At 44.5% G+C, this 27,347-nt stretch overlaps 1 protein-coding gene across 6 annotated transcripts in view; it reads left to right on the top strand.

Annotated features, from left to right (window-relative positions):
- The window catches only part of MTOR (mechanistic target of rapamycin kinase), a 104,170-nt gene that overhangs the window by 51,525 nt on the left and 25,298 nt on the right, over nucleotides 1–27,347 (top strand). For all 6 annotated transcript variants that reach the window (XM_034753098.1, XM_034753097.1, XM_034753096.1 and 3 more), the window contains 6 exons: nucleotides 11,593–11,668; nucleotides 16,140–16,279; nucleotides 19,767–19,867; nucleotides 21,905–22,020; nucleotides 24,009–24,086; nucleotides 24,681–24,788. In XM_034753098.1, coding sequence (XP_034608989.1) covers nucleotides 11,593–11,668; nucleotides 16,140–16,279; nucleotides 19,767–19,867; nucleotides 21,905–22,020; nucleotides 24,009–24,086; nucleotides 24,681–24,788 — 619 coding nt within the window. The remainder of the gene's footprint in view (nucleotides 1–11,592; nucleotides 11,669–16,139; nucleotides 16,280–19,766; nucleotides 19,868–21,904; nucleotides 22,021–24,008; nucleotides 24,087–24,680; nucleotides 24,789–27,347) is intronic.

The following is a 27,347-nucleotide window of genomic DNA, read 5'->3' as shown; positions in this document are numbered from 1 at the left end:
TGTCTTCTGACACTGGCCAGCGCCAGATGCTTCAGAGGGAATGAACAGAACAGGGCAATTGAGTGATCCATCTGCTGTCGTCCAGTCCCAGCTTTGGGCAGTCAGAGGTTTAGGGACACCCAGAGCATAGGGTTGCATCCCCAGGCTTCTAGGCTAATAGCTGTCCTCATGAAGTTATCTAATTCTTTTTTTGAACCTAGTTCTACTTTTGGCCTTCCCAGTATCCCATGGCAACAAGTTCCACAGGTTGACTGCATTGTGTGAAGAAATATTTCCTTATGTTTGTTTTAAACCTGCTGCCTGTTAATTTATCTGGGTGACCTAGTTCTTGTGTTATGTAGAGGGGTTAAACTACACTTTTTCTCCACACCATTCATGATTTTATAGACTTCTATCATAACCTCCCTCTCCCAGTCATCTCTTCTGTAAACGACATAGACCCATACTTTTTAATCTGTCCAGTGGAAGCTATTCCATACCCCTAATCTTTTTTTTTTTTTTTTGAGATGGGGCAATCAGAACTGCACGCAGTATTCAAGGTGTGGGCGTGCCATGGATTTTGATAGTGGTATTCTGTTTTTGTTTGACAATGCCACCTGTTGAGGGGAGGGTTATATGGGGGATTCGCTTTGTGCTGAGGTTGGCCAGCAAAGCCAATTCTGCCTTGGGGATGTTTCCTCATCTTTTTATCCTGGAAGATTTTGCAGATCATCTTTCTCTGGAAACTAAGAGGAAAATATCCACCTGATTCTAGTCCAGTAAATTGCTATGAATCCCAGTCACAACACTGACTAAAAGCTCCTGATGGCTCTGCCTGACTGGAACATTAGTCCCTCGGGATTCTGTGTGTGCCTGAATGCTTTAGCGCTGTTCGTTCTCTGTCCAGTCCCAGGCAGCGATAACTGGAAAACAGTCTTGTAATTCCTTAAGAATGTAATAGAATTTTAGAAGATTGTGTCTGAACAATGAATTAATGGCAAGTGCCTCAGGCCCTCTGAACATGCCTGAAGAGGGGTAAGAGCAGTAAGTCTTTGAAATCTGGGGGGGGGGAGAAAATACTCCATTGGTATTAATTTTAAACATACATTTTGAAGGTGTTGACACTGCTGCTTGTAATGTTACTGTGTGGCGTCCAGGAAAAGCACAGTCTGTCCCCCCAGCCTCAAAAGAGCTGGTCTCCAAAGAGGTGTGAGTCAGTTTTTAAATGACTCGTTTCCCTTTGAAAACACATTCCAGTCAGCTATGGTAATAGTGATTTAATGAGCTGTCAATATGCCTTCAATAATCAGTGAGTGAAAAGCTGAATCCAACGGAGGAGAGAAGGCAGAAATCCAGCTAATAAACAAGAAACTCAGACTCAAACAGGATAGGGCCGAACTACCCGCCCCCCCGCCCCCCCCACACACACACACACACCAGCATTTTCCACTCACCTATGTAAGAATTAATAACAGAGTGCTTGGAGTTCATTACTCTTAAGAATCAGCATATTGAATGCTCTGCAGTATAATATGAACTAGAACATGTATCAGTCAAACAACACCTGTCAGATTAACAAAGGGCACACGGTGATTCATGAACCGGGCTTTATGGGGATTTGTTTTACTCTTTATCATACGTGGCAGGGATGAAAAAGACCAATGGGAATCATCAACTCCATTTCTCTGCCAGTGCATATAATCCCTATTGCATGCAAACATGAGAACAATATGCAAACTTGCAATGCTCAGAAACTCCCCCGTGGATCCCCCTACCCTCCCTCCCCCAGTCATTAATGTTAGTTTTTCCTGCCTTGCTGGAGGTTTTTGTGGTTTAAAAAAACCTGTATTTATACTTGGGTAACGTTTAACAGAAAGTCAGTAACACATTAAGTATGTGGCAGTTTCGGTAGCTGTCCGCTGAAGAGAAATGGTGGAAGCATGCAGTGGGGATTGTCTGCTTGATCAGCTTCTCACAGAAATGCCTTTGCGCCTTCTTCCGTGCTGCCCGCTAACTTGGTTCGTCCTTCCTGCATTTATCCATAAGCCGCTAGCCCTTCAGCTTTCTCCTCGAGACCCACCCTGGCCATATTATCTGCAAGAAATTGATGATGATGGGTTGGGAGGCAGACGAGGCCAGGCTGCACTCTTATTTATCTAACAATTAAAAATTTGCATCTCTGTTTCTATAAAAATTGTATCCCTCTATCCTACCCTTCACGAGTCACTTGTCACCTTAAATTGTAGTCTCTTTGGGACAGTGGCCATTGTGTTCATATGTCTATATGGCATCTACCACAATGGGGTCCTGATCCTGACTGGACCTCCCGACGCTATTGTGATAAAATAATCAGTACATTTATATAGCTAGTGTATTTCTCCAACCTCTCTGGATACCTCTTTTGTCCCTCACTTCTACTGCAAACCTGCCCCATCAACCCTGGCACAGCTGTTCCCCTCAAAATACAAAGATTCTGCTCTCCCCAGTCCTCAGCAAACCTGCACTTAAACCCAACCTGCCTTGCCAGCTACCCATCCCTTTTCCTTCGTGCCTTCACCTCTGAATCCATCAGACATACCATTTTCAACTGTTCTTCAGGTTCCTATCCACCAACTTCATCTTGGAACCCCTCCAGCCTGGTTTCTGCCCCCTTTGCTCCACCAAAGCTGCTATCTCACTGAGCTTTACCAGTTACCTTTTCCTGGGTAAGTCTCAGGACCTTTACTACATGCTCAACTTTCTTGAACCCTCTGCTGCTTTTGATGCTCAGTGACACCTGCTTTAAGATTCTGTCCTCCCTTGGCTTTTGTGACTCTGTCCTCTCCTGGTTCTATTCCTGTTTTTCCTTGGTCATTCCTTCAGTGCAGCATTGTCCTCCCTTTGTGATACTGCCAGACAGCAGTGCAGAGACCATTTTATTCCCAAGAGACGCTGTATCCAAAGAGCCAGACAGCAGCTCTGGGTGAAGCCCGCATCACCAGCAATACAACCCAGCCTCCTCACTAAGCTATGGACATTTGTTCTGTCCAGTGCCCTACCAATTTAACAGCTGTGAAAAACACATCACTGACCATGAAATAAGCCCTTCCCCATGAAATCCAATGTCCCCTTGTCCCTAGGAGCACCTCAGCAAAGGGGGCTCCTAGCTCCAGCTGGGCTGGAGAAGTACTTGTCCATCCCCTGCACAGCCATTGGGGGTGGGGGGACCAGACCCATCTCCGAGTGCCTCCCCTGCTGCAAGACGCTCTGGGACTGGGCAGCAGCCCCAGAAGTTCCTGCAGATGGGGGAGGCTTGTGGAGTTGAATCTGATCTTCCCTGTGCAGCTGGAAGCGTCTCAGCAAGCTGCTAGTCTAGGCAGGGCTGGGGCAGGACAAGACTTGCTCTTTCCCTGCAGGGCTGCTCTTGGGTATCTCTCCTGGCTGCAGATCGATCCGCACCCCCTCTTCCCCACTCTGTCCAGCTCTGAAGGCAGCACAGAAGTGAGGGTGGCAATCCCATTACCTCACTACAACAGGTTTGTGACACCCCTCCCCCCATTTCCTTTTGGGTCGGGACCCCCAGGGTTACAACACTGTGAAATTTCAGATGTAAACATCTGAAAATGTGAAATTTACCAGTTTTCAAATCCTATGGCTGTGAAATTGACCATAATGGACCATGAATTTGGTAGGGCCCTACCAATGCATGCTTGGCAGGTCGGTCCCTGCCAAAGACCTACTTCTGTTGTAATTCCTACAAGATATGAGCAAACTTATGCTGGCTAGGCTGAGAGTCAGATGGGTAAATTGATATTTTGGGAAAGGATGTAATTTCATAACTATCATATTTATTTGTATATAAAAATTTGTGTATCTATTTGACTGCCTCCCTTTCCCCTGCTTTTTGGTTGCTTGTCAGTATCTCTCTGGGGTAGGGACTGTATCTGTATGTTACCTAGCACTACAGAACCTTAATCCTGATTAGGTCTTCTGGGCACTACAGTTATATAAATAAACAGCTGAGCAAGGCTCCTCTTTTGGGATTATTTCAAGGACATTTTACAAAGTAATATTTGATTCTTTTATTTAATTCCCAGAATTGATTTGTACTTAATACACTCTGAGTTCCTGTTTTGTTCTCCTGTGAATCATTCAAATAAAAATAAAATTAAAAAATTATTTTTGATTTTTTTTCCTTCCCAAATGGCTAATAGTTGAAGGTATTTTTGGAAACTGAACCATTCATTCCTCTGTCTTATTTTCCTGCTTGTTCATCCAAAATAAGCAGAATTGGGTCTGTCTTTGTTTTTGAACAAATGTAAGATGGCCAGATCCTGCGACAACAGGCGTCATTACAAATAACGAGAATATTGTCTGCTGCTCTAGTAAAGAAACCATTTTGGTTAGTAGCTTTTGCCAACTGAACGCACAGGTTGGATTTAGGAAATTCTCATCACACTAATTCTTATAGGAAAAAATGCTTGATTTAAAAAAAAAAACAAAAAAACAAATAATGAATTATTTCCTTTTTTGTAGGCTGAGGAGGAGATGTCACCTCTTAAATTTAAGAAAGCCCTCTCTTCTGCATTGGATAACAAAAAGAGAGAGCACAAAGAAACTCTCCACATATGAACCTCTAGTTTTAATAATAGGCTTTGTTTTTACTTCACTGCTCGTGCTCCCGGGCTGCCCATGCCAGTAATCTGGATTCTGCACTGAGTGTGTTCACTTTTAGAGCCCTTTCAGGTAGAGCTTCATCCTGTACCAGTGTCCATAGGAAGGTCTCACCTGGTGGAGGGGGGAGAGAGGGATGGTCTACATCTGGGTAGTTGTGGGAGAGGGACCCGGGGTTGCCTCTCTATTTCTTCCTGCCAAATGAACCTCCAGTATAGACTCGCAGGCCTGAGCAGCTTCCACAGTGCGTTCCAGAACCTCCCTGGAGGATGAATAGAAAGGAGTAATCTGGGTTGACTGACAGATTCACTTTTAAAGACCACCCATTTTAGCCCTTGTTTAGTACCTGGGCCAGAATTTTTATCATGAGAGAGAGAAATATTCCTGACTGACAGCTGCTAAACTATAGACACAGCAGCTTCCCTTCTAAATCAAGATCTTTCCTCTCTCCCTCCCGCACCTCTCAGGCTAACAGCAAATTGTGCCTTTTTAAGGCTTGTCCGGAATGCAGAACATTTCATTCTACTCTGGACAGCAGAGGGGAAGCATGCACATAAAAAAAAAAAAAGTACCAGGTGCTGTCAACGAAGGAGCTATGCTAATTGCTAAAGAATAAAAGATAATGGCCAATTTGTCAGCAAGCGTTGACAAGAAAGATAAAGCTGGAAGTAATTAACTGTCTTACGTGTTGGGAGTGATGCGTCTGCCAACGGCTCTCTAAATCATCAGGCTATGAAATGTGACAGACATTTATCACTTTTATGATGCAGCACTGACTAGCTCCTGCTTGGGAACTGTGGAGGCGGTATGTTCTATGATTGTCACCACTGAGACACAGGTGTATTCCTAACCTGACCTGCCTTGGTGACTAACTCTGGGAAATGTGGTCGGCTGTGCATACGGAGCCCAATAGTGTCTGATTCAGCTTAGTGCATTTTGAGCTCATCTTCACTAGGTCAGCATGCATTTTACTCCATCTGGTGTGCTCCTTAGATATCTGAAATGTATTGAGGAAGCTTGGTCTAACTTAACCAGGCTGGGAAGAGTTCAGGGTGAGAGAACTAAATCAGGAGCCCATGACAACGTTACACTAATATTTCACACTTCTGTTGGTGTCTTTTTGCAAAGCACCCGGAGCATTTCACAGCCATTAATTCAGTAAGCCTCATGACACACCTGTGAGGCAGGTTAAGTCTCATGATCTCAATTTTTACAGATAGCTTAACTGACACATTCTGACTTGCCCTAGGCCATAGTGGAAGTCAATGACTGTCAAGAAAAGAACCCAGGAGTCCTTTCCCAGATATTTGTGCCTCTCTGAATACTTTAAAGTATAGAATTGTCTCCCATCCCTTGCCTTGCACTGACTTAAATTGGTAAGGGATAAGTTGTGGGTGACAATTTCATTCATGGTACCAAAATGTCTGTCTCAAGTGCTTTATGTTGCAATGTTTCCCTTTCAAATCACTCTAGCAGGAAGGGAGGGTCTTGGACCATTTGGGCATCCAGAAGCCCCACAGGAGACGGCTTTGTAGTGGATTTAAAAAAAAAAAAAAAACAGGAGCCAGCCTGCTGGTTTTCTGGTTTCCTCCTGTGCTAGGGCAGGGGATAAAGCACCGCTATTTGTTACCTCTCAGACACAGAGCTGGGTCTCTGTAGAGCAGCATGAATTAAGTTGGCACCTATTTCTCTCTGGTGCCCATTAATGGCGTTTTGGAAATGTGGGGGTTAGGAAAGGGACTCTTCCTATCTCAAGTATGCAACGGCACAAAGCATTCCAGGCCCTGTCTTTTTCATGGCTCTTGTAGTGTTCCTGAGTCAGCATGACAAGGCTAAACTGTGGCATGAACAGTCTGACCTGGCTGTAGAGAGTCCCATGTATCCTTATAGATGGGTTCTGTGTGCTCCATAGGGTGCACAGAGTTCTCATTGTGTAGGAAACAAGATGATATACATGATGCAGCCAGATTAAGGGTTGTGATGCAAGTAGGCTATATGCATGGACAATGAAACTCTAAATTGTACATAGACCTGGGAAGACATGTGGATATTAACTACTAATGAGCCATTGGGAACACCTGGACTTCAATAATAAAATACAATAAAGGAGCTCATCCGATCTGACTGCAAGGGACCTGTGTTTTGATCGTGGACTTCTCTGGCAGCATTTATGTACAAAATAAATGCACTGGTTTGATTTCAGTGGCAAAAAGACTGAGGCTAGATTATGTAGGATCCAGGGTTATAGATGAAGCCAGGAAAAAGCAGAACTGGAACCCAGACCTCCAGCCTCTGAGCCTGGTGGTTTAGCCACAAGCCCATCATTCCCCACAAAAGAAATTTCGAGAATAAAATTATTACACCACTAAGAAGGCTACTGAAACATTTCTTTGTCACCCCATGCCTCCTTAGCTCAGCTAGTGTGAACAATGCCACTTCAGCTGAAAGCTCTCTCGGTATTCTCATACATCTGTATTCCCAGGAGTGTTGTAATTGAAGGGAAAAAAACAATCATTAGTGGGAGAGGCATGGAGCACTGAGAGAGGCTGGTGATGGCTTTGGTCTTTGAAATTAGTTCTTCTGTTGGTAAAAGAGACAAAAGAGAGACTTTCATTATGGTCTAGTAATTGTACAACTCATCTTCTAAAATGCATATTTATGGGAACTTTATTCAGAAAGATGCATTTAAGAATATGCTGTGTCTGTGCCTCTATTTCCTGATCTGTAAAATGGACATGCCACCTAGGTACCTGATGGCACGCGGTGAGAATTAATGCTTCTAACAGGCTTGGACACTGACTTTAAAAGCACTGCATAAATGTGTATGACATTGTACTACTTGGAGCCATCTTTACTCTGAATTGGCAATTTTAGTCATTTCCAATTGCCTCCGTTATGGAAGTTCAGTGACCATGTTGGTGAGATGAGTGTTTGCTGGTAAAGGTTTAAGCATGAAGAATTCTAGCTGCCAGGATTAGCTGTCAGTTGAATGACCAGAATCTGACTTGGGTTGTTTCCTTTCTTCCCCTTTAGTTAGTTCGATGTCATGATGTGCCATCGGTACGATTTATGATTTGTAGAGTTCCTAGCAAGCCTGGGGCCCCAGTCCCTCCACAAGGCAGATGTCAGTGGAGTTGCTTTTCCTTCCAATCCCACAGCTGGAGAAGGAAGGACAGCCCCTGAATTGCAGACTGTGGATAATAGGGCTCCAAAAGAGAAGAGACTCCAAGTGGTCACTGGCTTGGCTTATTTAGGGCCAGTGTTGTTCTTGCCACACACAAGGAAGGTCTAAGGCAGTTTTGCATTAACTAGCTTGTTTACTGTAGTGTTTAAGTGAGAGGGCTGGAGGAAGTTTGAATGTAAATTATGCTCAAAGGAGGTATTATGTTCTTCTCCCCAAGCCTGATCTCGCTGAATGCTGAGACTTTGCAGCTTCCACGGCTTGCAAGAGAACCATTCCGATGGGAACGAGTGTCTAGAGACAGGTTACGGCATTTCCACTTCTCTGTATGTAACACTCACCCATTGAAAAATGGATGTCCCTTTCCATTTCTTCTTGCCCTCTTCCCCCTGCATGGGATTGTTTTTCTTTATCTTCCACAGACAGCGAATTTTTTTGTCTTGTACTAGGCAGTCCTATAAATGCCTGTTCTGCCCTGCAGTGCTGATCCCAATCACAGCCATTTGGGGAATTTACTATTTCATGAAGGACAGAAATAGACATTTTCGTGGAAGAAAAATCCATTTAGTTGGAAACATGTCTCCTTTCTTCTGCAGGTGTCTTTGCTCAAGCACTGCTAGGCCTATTACCTCTCTCTTAGTTTCTCTGTCCCCTCGCTGATTCAGAAGGCCTTTTAAGTGGGAAGAGGTGCCTGGCTCTCTTTTATGGGTAATGAGTGGTGGGTGCATTTCTGATTGCTGCCTGCTGCCCATGTGTCTAAACAGAGAAAAACGCGTAGAACCTTTTAGTAGGTCTGTCTTTCTTTTGCTCTTGTCTCTATGGTTTTCTTACATTAAGCTTCTTCCATTCCAACCATGGGCTGGAATTAATGTTGGTCTGGGTTGTGCTCTGTAAAACTCGCCGCAGTTGGGCCTTTGCTTTGAACAATTTGCACTTTATAAGATCTCCCGCATGAATACGAAAAGAGTAGTGATCCAGAGACCCTTCATAAAATGGGTTTCATAAAATCTCAGGAGTCCCATAAAACATGAATTCCTCCTGACGGGCGTTTGAGCAAAGGCACACTCAGGGTGAGCACCAAAAGCCCATGTGCCGACGGAGCCCTCTCTGTCTTCAAGCTTATAAAATCAACATCATAGGAACATTTCAAAGGGCACCCTGCTAGCTGGAGAGCCAGGCTTATGAGTACCTTGGCTGCCCTATGCTTCACCAGGCCCAGTGGCCATCAGAGTATAGACACGATGCTGCTCTGTTATATGGTGTGATCATACTGCTCCTACAGTATTGTTGCGCTCTGTAGTGGCAGCCTCATTAGTGAGGGCTGGTGGGAGGAGTGGGGGGTGGATTTTGTCATACTCTTGAAAGTCTGTGAATGAAAAGAAGACAGACAAGGACTTACCGAAGCCATGGAGTTGAAAATAGGGTGGCCATATTTGCAATGGAAAGAGCCTATTTGACAGGCTGGCACCAAACCCATAAATTAGGGTGCATACATGATAAAATTATTTCTTCTCTGTTCCCATGGAGCAAATTATTATTTGGTACATATCTCTAATCCAGTTCTTCAAAGAGGTGGTGGTCCTGGTTTTGTTTGTTTGTTTAAGTCAGCAATCACTCGGGAGCTCTGAATGTCTGCAGCTGGTGCTTGATGGCACAAGGCATATGTGAAGGAAGATCAGAGGAAAAGAGCCAGAGAGGAAGTCCTAGCTTAAGACAGAGTAAATCAGAGGAAATTAAAATGAAGAAATGGAATATGCAAGCAGAAACATGAGTTGTGCTTAAGTCTCTTGCTGATCACTACACTAAATCTCATTTGAATCCCTAAATCTAGTGGCAACAGAGGGAAAAACTGGTGGCCTGGGAACTAAATGAAGCAAAAAACCAGAAGTCCTTTCCAGCATTCATAGCAGTGATTCTTTACAGATGGAGCAGGCTTTCCTCCACAGATGCATTTGTAATCGCATACACTCAGCGATATCCTAGCCTTGCAACACCAAGCCAAGGCCACATTGATTTGCAAATTTATTTTTTATATAAAAAATGCACACAACTATATTCCTTGTGCTTCTGTCTCCCCTTGTTCATTGAATAGGGGTTTGGTTGAGTTTCGCCATTAGTGAGAACACTGGAGTTGAGCAGCTGTGTCTTCATCCAGCGTCCCACATGGAGGTGGCAGCTTTGAGCCCTTGCACTGGCTTTAGGTCTCTGCAGGCTTTCCTTTGTTTCTGGCTTCAGTCAACTTCCTCTACCATGGAAAACTGGGCAATCGGTAGCTAAAAAGACAGCACCAGAATTTAAAATGTGGGAAGTTACCTTGAACAATGGGGGAGGACAAGTCATTTTAAATACACTTCCTGGTTCTGAATATAGGCAGCAACAGATACTGGAAAATCTGTTCTCCTCCCCTCCCTCTCTCCCCTGGTTGCTATACCCTGCTAACTCCAATTTTATTGCAATACATTTTATGGCACAATTGCCATGTGGTTATAGTCAGTTACACTCTGGTATTACCAACATTGCTGGGGGACGTGTGTGCTTCTGGGATTCTCTAACTGTAATTTGAAAATGCAAGAAGGTATGCAACAATGTGGGATTCCTGTGATCTGGTTCTTTTCCTACACTGAATCCAGAAGGTTAGTTATAACCACAAACGCATGGTTACAGCTAAAAGAGCCTTCACTGAGATGTCCTCTGGTAAACCCCCTACAGTAAGCTCTTGTGCACACCAGCCATCCCAGAGGTCACCAGCATGTTTTCAGGTTGTGCAATAGGAATCTTTAGGTATTTCCTGTCCATTTGTTTTTAGCTGATTTTACCTATTTTAGTCAGGCCTCATATCCATTACAGAGAAATTCATTAAAAATGTCAAAATATTTTTTTAAAATATTGCTCACTACAATCTCTTGACCTTTAAAAGCCAAAACGGTGGCTCATCATTAGTTGTGTGACAGTTCCACAAATGGTTCTAGTGAAGGCAGCCATGAAGACTTAAACCTGCAAGTCATAGTCTTATTCATTGGGGTTCATAGATGCCATCTGGCCTGCTGAGAACTGCTAATACCTTGCATGTAATCAATGCAATTCAGAGCTCTGCAATCCAGGACCAGTCTTAAGCTCCTAGGTGATGCGGAAGCACTGGGGTCATGAGTTGATTCAGCTTCCATTCTCGCTTGAGGAAGGGGAGCAGTTAGTCTCCTCTCCTCCAGGCCTGCTGCTGGAGTGGGAGATAGGGTCTCAGCCTACGAGTTGCATGGAGAAGCGAGAGAATGGAACTTTTGCAGAGAATGAGGGAGTGATGGAACTATTGCAGCCATTCTCAATCAATGCAGCCCCATTGGGTGGTTTAGGCGCTGAGCAGAGAGTCTGAATTCTATGAGCTATATGCATTTCTGAGCCTTGAGAGGATGTACTTCAAGAGGACAGGAGAAAACGTTAGCTCCTCAACAGTTGCCAACTGTCGTCCTCCCCTCTATGTAGGCTGCTCTTTAGAATCAGCCGTGTTATGCAATCGCCACTTGTGTAAGGGACCTTGAGACTGTGTATATTGGTTGTGCTATTGTCTGGCTTGTGTATGTGGTGTTAATGTGTCTCTTGCACAGTCCAATGTTATTTTCAGCAACTCAAGAAGCTTTGGAATAAAAAAAAAAAGCAGGGGTGATGTTTCGTCAATAGTTGTAGCTGACACAATTTGTTCTCAAAGTTGGGGAAAATTTTATGCTGGTCCCCAAACATCAGTGACTAAATGCTAAATGTTCTTTTTCTCTCCTTTTCCTTTCTAGCATTAACAATAAGCTGCAGCAGCCCGAGGCAGCTGCTGGGGTGCTTGAGTATGCCATGAAGCACTTTGGGGAGCTGGTGAGTCTCTGTCTAGATGCTTGGATCGTCCTGTTCCAAAGTGTCTCAATGTTTGCAGCGTTTCCCCTGTGGGCATACACCCGTTCTGTCATATTTCTGCTCTTCACCGTAAAATACCTTTAGCTCATGTCCCTGTAAATGTGACTCCTTCAATGTGCAATTTCAATTCCCTCCCTGTCCTAAATACTCATTTAGTGTTGCCACACCTTGTTAATCAGCTGCTGTGTTCCACTCCAAAGGCGGCTATATTTCAGCGGCAGGTGAAGTGATACCGTTTTGTTAAAACCTGCTTATAACGTGCCAAGCACTTTGGGACTGTTAGGATGCAGCAGTATGTTTGTGAAAATGGTTGGGCTCAATACAAGGGTAACTGGGTGAAACTGAATGGCCTGTATTATACAGGAAGCCAGACTAGATGATCAAATGGGCCCTCTGACATTAAACGCTATGAATCTGTGAAATTCCTAGAGCAAGGGAAGCCATGTGTAAGTCTCAAAGCTCCAGACCAAGGTAAATAGCGTGATTGTAATATATTTATCAAAGGATAAGGCAAGTTCCAGAAAATTATAACACAGAAGGTTAGGCAGGAAACCTACTTGTATCTGGGAACTATGGAATGTTTACAGGGAGAATTTCCTTGGCTGCTTCCCTATAAGTAAATCACTGTTTGAATGAAGGGTGCTATTATAAAAGCATCACATTCACTTTTCCATATGTTTTATAACCAGCATAGAGTCTCGCCTGTCGTGACCACTCTGAACGGTGCCGCTCACTCTTTCGTTGCTGAGGAGGGTGTGTGGGCAGGAGAACAGTCCTTCAACTCTCATGGGTTGTGCTTTAAAGCATAATAAACCTCTGAAGAGCAGCCTGAGGGTGTCTCTCTCTCTCTCTCTCTCTCTCTCTCTCTGCTTGTCCTGACACGTTTTAATGAAATGCCAGAAGTGATGGAGTAGAAAACAGAGGCTATCTGCCAGGTCTGTGGTTGACTGCAGACATGATTGTCCAGCACAGAGGGAGAGGAAAGGAGAGTCAACTGCTGTCTAGTGTACTGAATTAGTGCAGTACAATCTCACTGTGAAGCTCTTGGACAGAAATATGGGCCTATTCTGGCTCACGTGTCTTTTTTTTAAATGCTCCTCATAAAAAGGAGAATGGTGGGAGTATGCACATCCCACAGAGAAGGGATTCACTCTCCTAGCTGCATTTACAGCGATCCAAGTTTTTTCTCGGCTGTGGAAGTATAGGTGATTCAGGTGATGCTTGTGGGTGCGGGTGCTGTGGGCTCAGCTGCCTGGCCAGGTACCAATGAAAGTACCTACCCAGGCAAAGGCAGCAGGGGAAGCCCCCTTCTGAACTAATTCCCCAAGTCTCTGTAGGTGGGCTTGATCTAATGGCTAAATTGAAGACTGCTAACCTACAGGGTGGGGGCAAAAGCCAGAGTGGTCAAGCTTGTGTGCCTAAAATTAGGCACTTAAATCCACACTTAGGCACCTACATAAGTGACCTGATTTTTAGAAGAACCCACCTCCTGTAGCTGCCATTGACATCTGTGGGAATTGTGGATGTTCGGGAATGCTGAGTAACAAGCCATTTTATTTGGATGTCTGTTCCTTTGACGGAATGGAGATAGGTATATCTCCATAAATCTATCTCTTAGAGCTGGAAGGGACCTTGAAAGGTCATCAAGTCCAGCCCCCTGCCTTCACTAGCAGGACCAAGTACTGATTTTTCCCCCGATTCTTAAGTGGTCCCCTCAAGGATTGAACTCTCAACCCTGGGTTTAGCAGGCCAATGCTCAAACCACTGAACTATCCCTCCCCTTCCTATTGTTACATTTTTGGTAGGCACTCAGCTACTGCAGTGACAGGGCCCCATATATACCTAGATAGATTTTAATAAGGGTTGTACCTCTAACCCTTCCTTCACCCAAGTGAGCACAAGAGCTTACCCAATAGCTGGTACATCTTGGTAATGGCCCTTCAAAATGGCAGCTCAATCAGTCAGTCAGTTTGGCACACTCACACACACACTCTCTCTTTTTCTCTCCTCTTCATTTGCATTCAGGAATCTCCCCTCCACCCATTTTGATCTAGTACAGAGGAAGGAATCTGAAAGGCAACTTCCTTGACAAAAGGGGAGGCGGCAGCAGAAATGCAATGGACAATGTTCCCCCTTTAAATAGACCCCTTTAGTGGGGACCACTGGGAATGTGGATACTGGTCAGGCGTAAGCATAGCAGTGATGGGATTGATTCAGGTCGAACTCTTTTAGAGGTGCTATGTAAAGTTTGGCCCGAGATTGGAAAAGGGGCCCTGTGTAGGAAGAGAACTGATTTTAGAATGTCCTGACAGCTGCTGTTGCTTCCTGAAGTATCTGCTTCGTGGAGGAAGCAGAGTCCCAGGTTGCCTCATTCTATTACGTCATTGTAATCGAAATCTCTAGAAAGAATTGGGTGGGCTGGAGTGCTCAAGATGAGGGAGTGAAGAGGACATTGCAGATGAGCTCTCTTTAAACATATAAATCTAGAGAAAAGGTTCCCTTTTGCTCTTTAACGGGTTTTGAAGCAGTCGGTTGCGAGCTGGAGACCCACAGCGAACTGGGGCAAGGCGCAGGCCTTAGTGTCTCACGTGGAGGACACTGAAGTGCAGCGTCTAGTTTATCCTACCAACAGCCCACATAGATGTAAAAAAAATAAAATAAATAAAATCCTATTTTGGCGTATGCCAGAACGAGAGCTGCCAAGGGCTGAGCAGAAAAGAACATTGGCAGGGAATCCGGTGTGGAAAAAATCTCAAGGAATTCAAAGCAGACTTTTATTTCCTGAAAATTAAAATCCATAAAGAAACAAGAGGTTGAAGAAAGGTTTGTGCAGTAGATAATGATCACCAGTTGGTTTATTTCTACAGCCTGTGTTGCATACCACAATCTTTCCCCTTAAGATAGGGGTTAGGACCAGACCATCACTCAAGAATCTTCCCCTGCTGCGAAATGGCCCAGCACCAACCCAACTACATTCTGCACAGTTGTAGATTTTGTGGTTAGCTGCTTCATTCTTGTGTACAGTGCTGCTCTTCTGGCTTAAATTCATCCACGTGGAATAATGACAGATGGGTATCTTTGAGGTATAGCTCCCCTCTGCCCACTCCCCAAACTATTCATATTAGTATTTCAGTAGATCAGTGGGAAGAAAATCTGGTATTCATCCCTGTAACGTACCTAATGCATTTAGCTCCTGTCTTGCAGGTTTGTCAGGTATACAGGATTACAGCTTTCTCACTAGCACAAAGTGAGCTTCCATCTGTCATAGCAGAGTTTGTGCTGATATTCAACATGGACAAAAGGCTGGGTGTAACGAGCAGAGCTGGACAAACAACTAATTCAACTTCCATGAGAATTAGCAAGCTTGAATCTTTAAGGGCAGAGGAAACATTTTAAGTTGGAACCTGCAAACCAGAGATTGAATGTCTTTGGTGGTCTTGTTAGGAATTCTCTGTAAGCACTTTAACCACCCATAGACATGCCTATTTAGAGCCCCGTGGCTAGGTTTGCTGATAAATATCCTGTATCCAGTTCCTCCTGGTTCTGTTAGCAAATCTGGACTAGCCACGGTGAGATGGTGGATGTGCAGACATCATAATGGGCTCCTGTGTATGCAAAATTCTCAGTTATCTGACACTGCTGCTGCTGAGTATATATTCAGTACCTGCACTTCTTGCCTTTCCCCAGCAAGTAAGAAACTGGATCTCAATTTACCAACCACAATAAGCATAATGGCATGTAATTTCAATAATTTATGTATGCAAAATAGGTTCAGTCCAACTGCCTGGGACATGGAAACTCTCCTGTATAATCATGCATCTAAGTCAGTGATACTCAGACCTCAGTGGTTCAGGAGCCAAATTAGTGATCAACATTACCCAAAAGAGCCACAGTTGTATGAATTAATTGTTTCATTTACTATAGTACTATTTATATTTAAACAATATGACAGGGAAATACTTAGTTTTTATATATATATAATATAATTTTATATATATATAATATAATTCTCACAGTAAATAAGTTAATAACTTAATGCAAGTTGATAACTTAGTTGATTAATAACGTAGTAAAAGCATCCTGGAGACAAATTAAAGACCCACTTGCGGCTCACAAGCCACAGAATGAGTATCACTGATCTAAGTCCTTGAATACTGTTAAACTAACAGCGCAGGTAAAGGGAGTAAAAATAAACATATATCTAGGGTCCCATTAGTTGACCTAAAAACTGAAGACTGGTTAATATCTAACCTTCTGAACAGCCTCTGTGTTACTATCAACAAGAGCTAGTACTCTTTGGGAGACAGTGTGTAGATTCCTTCAATTTCAAGTGGCTAGCATGTGCCAGGAAAAGCTACAGTAGCTGTCATGGGAGTGGGGCGGGTGAGAGAGCAAGCACTGATGCTGCTTCTGATCTTTTGCCGCCCTACAGGAAATCCAAGCTACCTGGTATGAGAAGCTCCATGAGTGGGAGGATGCCCTTGTGGCCTATGACAAGAAGATGGACACAAACAAGGATGATCCTGAGCTGATGCTGGGACGTATGCGTTGCCTGGAAGCGCTTGGAGAATGGTAAGAGGAGAATTCAGAATTGAGAATCCAGAAAAGTTTGAGCTCAAACTCAAGTTTGAGCTTTTCCTGTTTCAGTTGATTTCAGACCCAGCCTCCTCCTGGTTTGCTATTTCTCTGGTTCATTTTGCTCCAGAAATATGGCGAGTTATTTCTGAAATCTGCTTACTATTCCTATACCTGGTGAATTATGCCATTCGTGCTACCCGTCAGGTGAATTCCTTGAATTACCATTTATTTGTACTTTCCTAACATTTAGAAGATATCAAGTTGCTGCTCACTCTACACATCAAGGCAGCACCTTGTTGCAGGTGTTGGACATCCCTGTCTGAGCCTTTTAGGGTGGAGCCATCTGATTAGCCAAGTTCCACCTGAAAGGGGACATGCAGCTGATCAGTTCTGTTCCGCCTTTAGTAGCGAGAGATAATATTAATAGAGAGGAGTTCTGGGAACACGTAACTAGGCAGTATGGTTCAAAACTACCACCAAAAAGTGAGAGCCTTCCATGATGACTCATTTAGCTTCACTTGGCCTATTCAGCATTATTCACATGCCTGTCTGGAATGCGTGGACTTTTTTGTGCAAGTGTCAACAATGTTGCCTACTTCCCGGTAGCAATCTGAATGAGATTATGCCACATAAATCATTCATATTAAACCCCTTTCACCAAGTCTGCTGCAGATGTCTGAGTTTCTTATCTTGACTGTTTTTAACATTTTATTAGTTTTTGTCTTTTTTGGCATTCACTGATGGAAACCACATTACGTCCATGTCGTTGGCATAGATCACTACATTGGAGTTTGTTTCCACCAGAGAGAGACCCATTAATGATTTAGAACTTGCAGATTATGGTGTTCCCCATGCTCACCTTGAATCAAGAGGCTAATCAGAAAAGACAGGTCCTGTGCACTGTAGTGTGCAGTTCTGCCTCCAGGCACAGCAAATCTGTGCATGTCCTGCCTCTCTACTGAGCTTCTCATGTCACTTGGCCTGTGTGCTGATGGGTCCTGACAGGAACCCATGTGACGGCACACAGGAAGAAGATTCCTCTCCATTGAGGTCATTGTACTGCTGCATAAACTGAGCTGCCTGGAAACTACTGGGGTGCCTGAGAAGTCCAAAATCCAAACAGCATTTATCTACCTCCTCCTGCTTCCTGAGTTTTTGCAGCAGGAAGAATGGAGCCTCCTGGTGGACAGTCTCCTATTTGTCCTTGCAAGGAGTAGGCAGTTCCCACCAGGGGTTGATGGGATTTCTCCTGCCTGTAGAAATCATCCTTTTTGATCAATCATCTGCTTCCCTACACTTGGGAGAGATTTATTCTGAAAGATTTTGTTTTTCTATAGGAGCTATAAACCCCTGTATCTGTTGGCCTATTCTGCAGGAAGGGAGGTAATCCCAGTGTTCTGACTTGCATTCAACCTTTCCTGATGTACAAGAGACCAACCCTCTGTCCAGATAATGTTCGATATGTGTACTGGGTGTCCTAACAGCACAGGAAATGCCCCGCGGCCCATTTGATATGCAGGCAGTGTTACTGGAATCCCAGCCATTCTGTCCTATGGTTACATTTCACATGGCTGCTTAAGTAATGCTCCCCTTACTGTTGCTGTTTTGGCAAGGGGGTGCGGGAAGGAAGTCCGACCCAATATTTGAAGACTTTAGTGCTGGAGAGAGATGGGAGGAAACAGTGTTCCTGGAGAGGATGTAATAGCAAGAGCCTGGTCATTCCATGATCTTGTTCTTCAGAATCAAAAATGATTCTCTTCTGTGTAATTGGCTACACTGAAGCAAGATGCAGAGAGATATTGCAACACCTCCACAGGTGGTAGTTTTTTAGTATCCGATAAAAGTCTAGAGAAGTTTGAGACTCGTCATGTAATTGCATTTGGTGTGTGAGTTTAACAGCTCACTGCTTTGTTTTATTTCCTTACTAAAGAACTGTATATAAAATCATAGTGTATTCCTGTTCACAATTTAGATCAGCTCCTGTTGCCCATCTTCTTCTTTCCTGGCTGGACACTTCTAGTTCTGTTTAGTGAGATTTTTCCTAAACAGTGCCGCTTGCAGCTAAGTTTCTTTTAACTTCACAAGGTCTGCTGGGAAGGAAGCAACAGGGCCTATTTCTGCATCAAAGAGGGAGCTTATGTCACTATCAAACGAAGTAAATATTTCATATAACCCAACAGTGCCACTGTTGTGCGGCCACCTCCTTCCCACTGACCATAATGTCACAATCCCAAGGTGGAGGATTGAGTGCCGTATTCAACTTGGGCTGCTGTCTGTCTTCTGGTGTAGTGCTGAACTATTTGTGCTGCTTGTTTCTGCTTGACAGTTCCTCTGGAATTGATGCTGCACCATGCTGTCGTTCTCAGCATGCTGTGCAGTGAACATTTGAAAGTGCAGCCAAGGCAGGCCTAGCCACTTATCTCCTGGAATAATTATGTCTGCAAGAGCCATGCTTCTGTATTAGCTCAGACTGGATACTGATTCACTGCTGCTGCTGTTTTTTCCTGGACCATTAAGCTGTCAGTATGACTCTCTTGCCTGTGGCAACTCATCCATTCTCGTGTTGACTAATTCATCTTCCTCACTGGGACTAGAGACTAGCAATGAGAAGGCAAGTTGGTCTCCCTCATAGTTAACAGCTGCTTTGTTGCTACAGACTTTCCAGGCTGAGAAATACTGAACTTGCAACACCCAGGATAATTGGTGTGATCAACAACACATTCCAGGTTGATGAAAGCATCTTGGAGGTTCCCCTCTACTAGAGGTGAAGATAGGAGAGTCCCCTTTAAGAACCCATTGAGACAAGTCCTCATCCTTATTGACTGTAACTGTGATTGTGTAACTGCACTTTTTGAAGCATGCAGACCGCATAATGTGTTTATCCAAAGTGTGTTTAACAAAGCCGGGAGCCAGGAACTGTGCAGAACCCATTCATCACCGGTGTCCTTTTTACTGAGGTTTCCAAAGAAGTACTAAATGTTCCTTGCTTTAAGCATGTGGGTTATGAATTCTGGATTTAATATGTAATACCCTGTTCTAGGCTGAAACTGACAGCTCCGTTTTTTAAATAATTTTTCACTGGTTTAGATTAGATGTTCTTGAGCTGTTCTGAGGTTAAATAACTCCTCATTGACCAAACCACATTATGTCTGTGGACTTGCTAAAAGGGAAGCGGTAAACCCCCTTCTTCTCCTCTATGTAAAAGAGGATTGATGGGGGTAGGCCAGTAAAAACTCTAGGTGTAAGATTGTTCTTATTCCCTAGAAGCTATTAAAACATTTTAAAAACTGAGCTGTCAGCGCCATCCTAGAACAGGGTATTATATTAAATCCAGAAAACACGACCCGCCTGCTTAAAACAAGGGGCATTTAGAACTTCTTTGAAACGTCAGTACAAGGGGCACCTTGGAAGGTGGCTGTCACACAAAGCAAAACCCATTGAGGAGGTTTTCACTAACCTGAAACTGAATTATTCCTCCCAGGGGGCAGCTTCATCAGCAGTGCTGTGAAAAGTGGACGCTGGTGAATGATGAAACTCAAGCCAAGATGGCGAGGATGGCTGCTGCTGCTGCTTGGGGCTTAGGTAAGGTGTGCGTGAGGGCTGGTGTAAGAGCAATTCAGGAATGAGTTCAGGGGTGTAATTTACATCTTTTAAGAAGTCTGAATCACAAGATAAGAGAACCTATAGAGCGGGGGCAAGCTTATAGGATTACATGAAATAATAAAAACAACGAGGAGTCCTTGGGGCACCTTAGAGACTAACCCATTTATTTGGGCATAAGCTTTCGTGATCTAGAACCCACTTCATCAGATGCATATAAATAATGAAGGTCATTTAATGTTCAAGCCCACAATTGAAACCTTCTATGCAAAAGCTGCCAATGCACTCTTAGGTAATGAAGAGGTACCTTTTGAGGGTGGAATAATAATAAACAGATGGATTAATATAGTTCCCTTTGACCTCTGCTGACTATAACAGGGTTCAAAAAAGAACTAGATAAATTCATGGAGGATAGGTCCATCAATGGCGCTTAGCCAGGATGGGCAGGGATCATGTCCCTAGCCTCTGTTTGCCAGAAACTGGGAATGAGCAACAGGGGATGGATCTCTTGATGAGTCCCTGTTCTGTTCATTCCCTCTGGGGCCCCTGTCGGAAGACAGGATACTGGGTCTGACCCAGTATGGCCATTCTTATGTTCTTAGGTTCGTAAGTTTCAAATCTAAGGTAGTTTGTACATGAAATGAGCATGATGTGATTTCACTAGTTTGTTAACAACAGAAAAACTGCAAAGCCATCCATTCCGTAACTATTTTGACAGGATGTTATCACACGAGAAGCCCCTGAGTGGAACAGTTCCGTAAGTAGGTCCTGTTTGAGATGCATCAGTGGAAAGAGGTGGGGATAGCGTGCATAGCACATGCCTGCTGTCTGCCTAGCTCCATCCAATGAGAGTAAACTTCCTCTTTTGTGAAACCCCAAAATGCAGCCAAACATTCCCGAAAGTTTCCTCCGCAAGAGCCCAATGTTAATGTTGCAGCTGTTTTATCACAAAGAATACAAGAACTTTGCCTACCAAAATTAAACCTTGCCTTGTAAAACCACCCACGTTACAGTTTGCTGAACCTGTTAAGGAAGTCGCTTGTCCCTTCTGAAGACAGATTACTGTAGTGCTTGCTTTGATGTCTGTGTTTTCACTGGGAGAGAAGTGAAAATTTATCCATTTGAAGCAACTGCACTACTTGATGCCTGTATAGAAAAACACATGGAGCATTGTGCCGCAAGTGGGTCCTCTATTTCATTAATGCAGAGCCCCTAAAGCAATCACCTCTAGCTCTCAACATAAATACTGCCTTCCTGGAAGAGCCTGGTGGCCCACCTAATCCAGTGTCCTGTCTCCAGTTGTAACCAGGGCCAGATGCTTCAAAGGAAGTCTTAGAACCCCTGTGATATCTCTATTTGTGTAATGCTACACAGTGGGAGAAATAGCTTCTGATCCATTGATTCCTTGAAGCAGAGCTGATAGCTCTTGTAATTTTTCCTTGTTAGTGTAATGTAGATGATACTCTTATTCATATACATTAAAACATTTGCTAGGCTGATCAACAGTATCCTGGAGTAGCAGGTTCCTCAGGGTAATTGCACGCTGCAGTAAAAAAATCCTTTTTATCTTTTAGATGTGTTGCCTTTTTAATTTCCTGAACTATTTTTTTTCTGGTGGTATGGGCTAGGGTAAATAAGAGTGCCCACCTGGCCTGCTCTGTGCCACTCGTTGGAGTAGAATCCTCTTTATCTATATAAAAGGGGAACATCAAGTTGGTTCAAGCTTTTCAATGCAAATGCCACATGGGGGTAGGGGGAATAGAAGTGAGTTTTGGATAATGCGGGATTTCAGATAAGTGAGGTTTTTCTGTAGTTCCCTCAGCCATCCCAAGGCAGCTACTTTAAAGAACAGTATACGAAACCTCACATGGTGCCTTTGGACTCCAAATTAGTCACTTGGCCGGGATCTAATAGCACTGTGATTCTAACCAGTGTAGTCCGTGCTTAACACTGGAGTCTAGTTCTAGCACTGTGTCAGAGAGGGCTATGGCATCAGCCAGCATGTCCGTGTCTCTGCAGGTCAATGGGATAGCATGGAGGAATATACTTGCATGATCCCAAGGGACACCCATGACGGTGCCTTCTACAGGGCTGTGCTGGCACTGCATCAAGACCTCTTCTCATTGGCTCAACAAGTAAGTATCTTCCTTCATGACTTTGCTTCTGTAAACAAAGGATTGTGTGTCCTTCCATGCAGCAATGGAGCCGGTTTGAAAGCGGTTAGCCATAACTCATGAAACTGCTAATAACATCTCTCAAGTTGAAACTCTGATCCCTGACGGCTCAGTTTGTTGTGTGTTTCCATGAATACTGCACTCGCTGTGTAGAGACACGTTAGCCCAAGAGTTGTCTTAGTCATACTCAGGTTTCTGTTCTATTGTGTCCTCTTGGCGGGTGGAGGGACACATCCTGTCTGGGAAATTATTCTGCAAAAGACAGCATTCAGTGAAGGGCACTGATGGCTAGAGACGTGAACAACAGTATCTCCTTGTCAGTCTGTGCATTCTTGGGTTTGCCGAGCCTTTTCAGAGTTATGTTAACGAATGCCAGATGCTGAAACTGTTGCATACTTTCTGGGTTTAGGTGCATGGCCCTTCTTTACCTTCTTGTGCATCTCCTGTACCCGATCTTCCTTGCAGCTGTGAGGAGTCTTTGTAATCCTGAGGGTACGTCTACACTGCAATTAGAAGTGTGACTGCAGCAAGTGGAGACGTACATAACCTAGTTTTGACCTAGCTAGCTCCAATAACAATAGCAGTGAAACTGGCAGCACAAGCTGGGTGGGGTTACACAACCCATTCTGCCACCGGGCTGCTGTGACTTCCCTGCTATTGTTGTTTGAGCCAGCTCGGTCAAAGCTAGCTTGGGTATGTCTGCACATCCTGCAGCCGCAACTCTGATTGTAGTGTAGCTGTACCCTTAGATTGAGACGAGGCATAAGGGGAAGGAAAGAGTCTGCTGATCAGAGCCCTGTTGGTCTGAGTGCATCTTTGTCAGACATAATTCACGGGGAACGTCATCCCTTTGCAGGTGTGAAACGTGTAGATTACTTGCCAAGGAAACTTGTGTAGGATTTCTCAGAATTCTGTGCTGACTTGCAGAATTCGATAAAGGAGCGATCCAATCTGCCCTGGCAGAACACGTGCATATCTCGAGTGATATGCACAAGAAAATGAGCCGAGTGTTTAATGGACTAGGGTTTGTAATTAACCTTTAACATTTTGAAAGGGAAAAGTTACAGATGTGAGATTATATAATGAATGGCACCAGAGCAGGACCTTGTTTCATGCATTCAGAGTGTCTTATTTGTACTGAGATGTGTGGGGTTTGCAGGGTCTATAACATTCGTAAGAAGTTAGTGGGGCACGTAGAACTGTGAAGTCCATCTAAGGCCATGTCTACACTAGCACTTATGTCAACAAAACTTTTGTTGCTCAGGAGTGTGAAAAAAACACCTCCCTGAGTGAGACAGGTTTTGCTGCCATAAACACTTGTGTGCACAGTGCTGTCAGTGGGAGACATTCTCCCAACATACTACTGCCACTTGTTGAGCTGGTTTTATGATGTCGATGGGAGCACTCTCTCCCATCAGCAGAGTGCGGCTACACAAGTGGTGTTACGGTGGTACAGCTGTGCCACTGTAAGCGTGTAAATGTAGACATGGCCTTAGTAACTGCATGTTATCGAAGAACCAGAGCTCCTGAGGCTTTTCTGTAACTGGTTGTTTTACACTTATTACCAAAATCCCAACTCCTCCGTCCCTGACTCAGTGTTACAGTTGGACTTTGCAAGGACACTGGGGTCAAAAGCACGGCAAACACTGGTGACGCAGTCTATGTCTGAGGGACTTCAGCAAATCAAAACTTCCATGGACAGGTTTAGATTATAAATGCAAGTCCCAGTTTTTTCCCCATACTCGCCATTGGATTCTCCAGTTTTCTGTTAGTTTCCATTTTAGAGCTAATCCTCCCTATAGGTGACTCTCCTTTTCTGGTGCCTGGCAGAGTTTGGGGTGGCTCCAACCTTCCTTGTGGGGGAACTGAGAGTGGACAGTTGAGTGTTGGTGTGAACTGTCACTGTCTTTGGACGAGGCACAACACTGAAGTCTCAACTTCCATTTCAGTGCATTGACAAGGCCAGAGACCTGCTAGATGCTGAGCTGACCGCCATGGCAGGAGAGAGTTACAGTCGGGCCTATGGGGTGAGTATCTGACCTGCAGCCTTCGTGTTAGTTTAGGTTATTTATATAAGCTCAGGGCTTCCTGACTATATTTGTATATCAAATATAAAGGCCTGTGCAGGCCACATGGACCCACAAACTAAATGGCTCTTGTATGTAGGGATTGTGGCTTCTTAGAAAAGGGTCTGAATCCACTGAGAAGCAGAGTGAGCAAAATGTGTCTGACTGAACACCGGGACTCGGCACCCCACTACCAACCCTTACCTCTGCCCCGGTCAAGTTTTGTGGTTAGTTCTGTGTCCGTGTGGAAATGCTCACCTTTCACTTCTTCATATCCCAGTGGAAAGTCCTCCTTAAGGTCAAAGTTTAGAAGCATTGTGTGGGAGGCTCAGGCTCAAGTGAAGATGGAGATGAAATTCCCTGCAGTTCCCTCCACAAATCAGAATTGGGGGTTTTGTTGCAGCAGTTTGAGGAAACCTAGAAGACAGTGGATTATCAAGATACCTGAAAGGCAACTGCCTGTTCCCTCTTGGTCAGTAGATAAACCCAAGGGCTGATCTTTAGTCATGGACTAACTGTGCATTGATTGGGTTGGAATGTGATTGTTTCATTCAGGCTATGGTATCCTGCCAGATGCTATCAGAGCTAGAAGAGGTGATCCAGTATAAACTTGTACCAGAACGACGCGAGATCATCCGCCAGATATGGTGGGAGCGACTGCAGGTAAATCTGCTATAAACCTCTGTATACTTCTGCCGGCGGCATGGACGCTCACGCAGTGCGCACCCACAGCTCCCATTGATGTCTGTTAGAGTTGTGAGTGCTCAGCAGTTCTGACAATCAGACCCTGTCGCCCTCCCTCCTCCCCCATTAGAGCATGCACAACAACCTGCTTTCTCTCTTCTTTACAGACGTGTCCTAAGCAAGTTCTCAACATGTATTTAATGCCTCTGGCCACTGCAATGGCGTACATGCTCATTTTAAAGCCTGACACAGGATCTTTCAAATGTGCCTGCTCCAAAGCAGGTTCTAAAGAGATCTGAGTGGAGTAGAGGTTTTAGTGAAACCTGCAGGGCCACTTGTCCAAACGTTCTGTCTAGCTTGCGGGTGCTAGGGTAGTACACTTCTCGGCTCCTCTTCTTTCATTTGCATGTCTGCATGTTCAATATAAATGACTATTCATGACGGAATGATTGGGATGAGTAATACTGAGAAACAGGACGCTGCATCAGTGTGCAAAGAGGCATAGAAATGTCCTGTATGCAGTGGTTGGTCCCAGGATGTTAGATAGACAAGGTGAATGAGGTAATATCCGTTGCTGGGATATTACCTCACTCACCTTGTCTCTCTAATAGAAATTTCCTGGCATTTTAGGTCACCTTATCCACCCCACCTGGGCGGTGTTCCCCTACTATTCTCCATTGATTTGTCCTGTCCACTTTTTTAAGTGCCCCAAGCAATGGAGCTTTCACCAATTCCACTGGAAAGCTAATGCATCTTTTGCCTAGAGAGCATAACCCCAAGACACGTCTCAGGACTTAAGACCACCTAACTATTTTGAGTGGGTATCCTTTCTGGAGGGAGCTTTTCTGTGAGAGGGAGGGCCTGTACGTGAAGTAACACATGCAGTACCTTCTAGCACTGTCCAGAGAGTTGTTCTTCGCAGGGGAACAAATTATAGTTAGAATGAAGTGTATAAACTGCATTGGACTTCAGTGTTCCATCTGGAGAGAGAATTCTCTCACTGCTATACAGGCCCCCACACTGACGGGTGTTTACCTGTTGCTACTGTGAACATTTCAACTATTTAGCGAGCTGTGACAATGCTTTTTGCTTCCAAACTGCATTCTTGTCTGGAAAAGCTGAGAACATTCCTCTGGAGAGGAGAGGCTGAGTGTGCTGGGGAGAGTAATGCCTATGAGTACAGCTGTTTATGGTCCTGAAAACAGTACATACAGTTCTTGTACATTTTATAGTGTCTTAATAATAATTATAAAATGCCTGTTAGATGATTTGGTGGAAGGTTGATTTGGGCATTAGGGAGGGCTGCATGGAACAGGCTTTTCTGTCTAATTTGCGTGCACCCAGTTTTGAAAAGTCAGTGGGGTACTTAGCTATTTCATCAGAGATGAGAAGACCTTCTTTTTTCCCTTGGTTATGAGATTTTCCCTTCAAGATCGCATGCTGATTGAGCATTTGACTTGCCTGCAAAGAAGCAGATTTGTGTTGCTGCTTCCAGACAGAATCCCTTGCTGTCACAAAGTTGTGCTTGTCTCCAGTGGGCACAGTCTACCATAGATCTCTGGGATGGATTACGTCTAAGTCAGTCCTGCATCCACCTAAATTTCAGAGGCCTCTTAAAGACTTATTTATCCCACCCTTGAGGAACTTGATCAACCCAGTCAGCCCAAGCCCCAGTGGGTGGCCAGTAGCAATCAGATATGTGCACCATGACCCGCAATTTTGCGTCTGAGGCTTGGTCTACACTACAGAGTTAGGTCGGTGTAAGGCAGCTTATGACTACTGAACTCTGTAAGTGTCTACACTGCAACATTGCTCCCACCAATGTAAGTCGCCCACTATGCCGACGTAATGACTCCACCGCCGAAGATGCGTAGTGCATAGGTCGATGTAGTTAGCGCGACACACTGCGTTACTTACATCACCTGGTGGCTGTCCGCCTCGTGCAGGGCTCACAGCTGGAGGTCCCCTTCTCACCACCCTGGGGCTCCCAGTTGGAGCCTGGCAGCCCCAGGGCAAGAAGGTTCCACCTGTGAGCTGACAGAGGGGGCATACTGTGGACATGAACCACTGCAGTAATTACCACGGTGGCTGTACTTCGACCTAATTTTGTAGTGTAGACAAGACCCGACTCTCTGGACGCACCCTCCAGCCTCAGGGCCAGATCCTGTCTCATCTGCTCTGTTGGACTTGAAGCTGTTGTGGCACACAGCACAGGTAGACAGTAACCAGACAACGCCCGCTCTAGCAGCGTAGCAGCTGGCAATTCAATTTCTGGCAGAGTGTCAACTAAATCACTTCAGCGTCTGTAAAAACCAGCAACAAGGAGGGGAAGGAAAAGGGCAATAACAAAAATATCTCTTGCTTTCAAAACTTTTTTGTTTTTGTACCTTCTGATATTGGAACTAGTCACTGTTGCAACCAAAAATAAAGTTCGAAGCTGGGTTCGGAAACGTTGTGAAACCCTTGCCTTGTTGTTTTGACAGGGCAGAAGTAACCGCTCTGCTTTTGGACCTGCGTCTGCTGTAAAAGGTCGCTCTC

This window comes from Trachemys scripta, chromosome 19 (assembly GCF_013100865.1).
Source record: "Trachemys scripta elegans isolate TJP31775 chromosome 19, CAS_Tse_1.0, whole genome shotgun sequence".
NCBI lineage: Eukaryota > Metazoa > Chordata > Testudines > Emydidae > Trachemys > Trachemys scripta.
The sequence above is the reverse complement of the archived record's forward strand: the minus strand, read 5'-3'. Positions and strand labels throughout refer to the sequence as shown.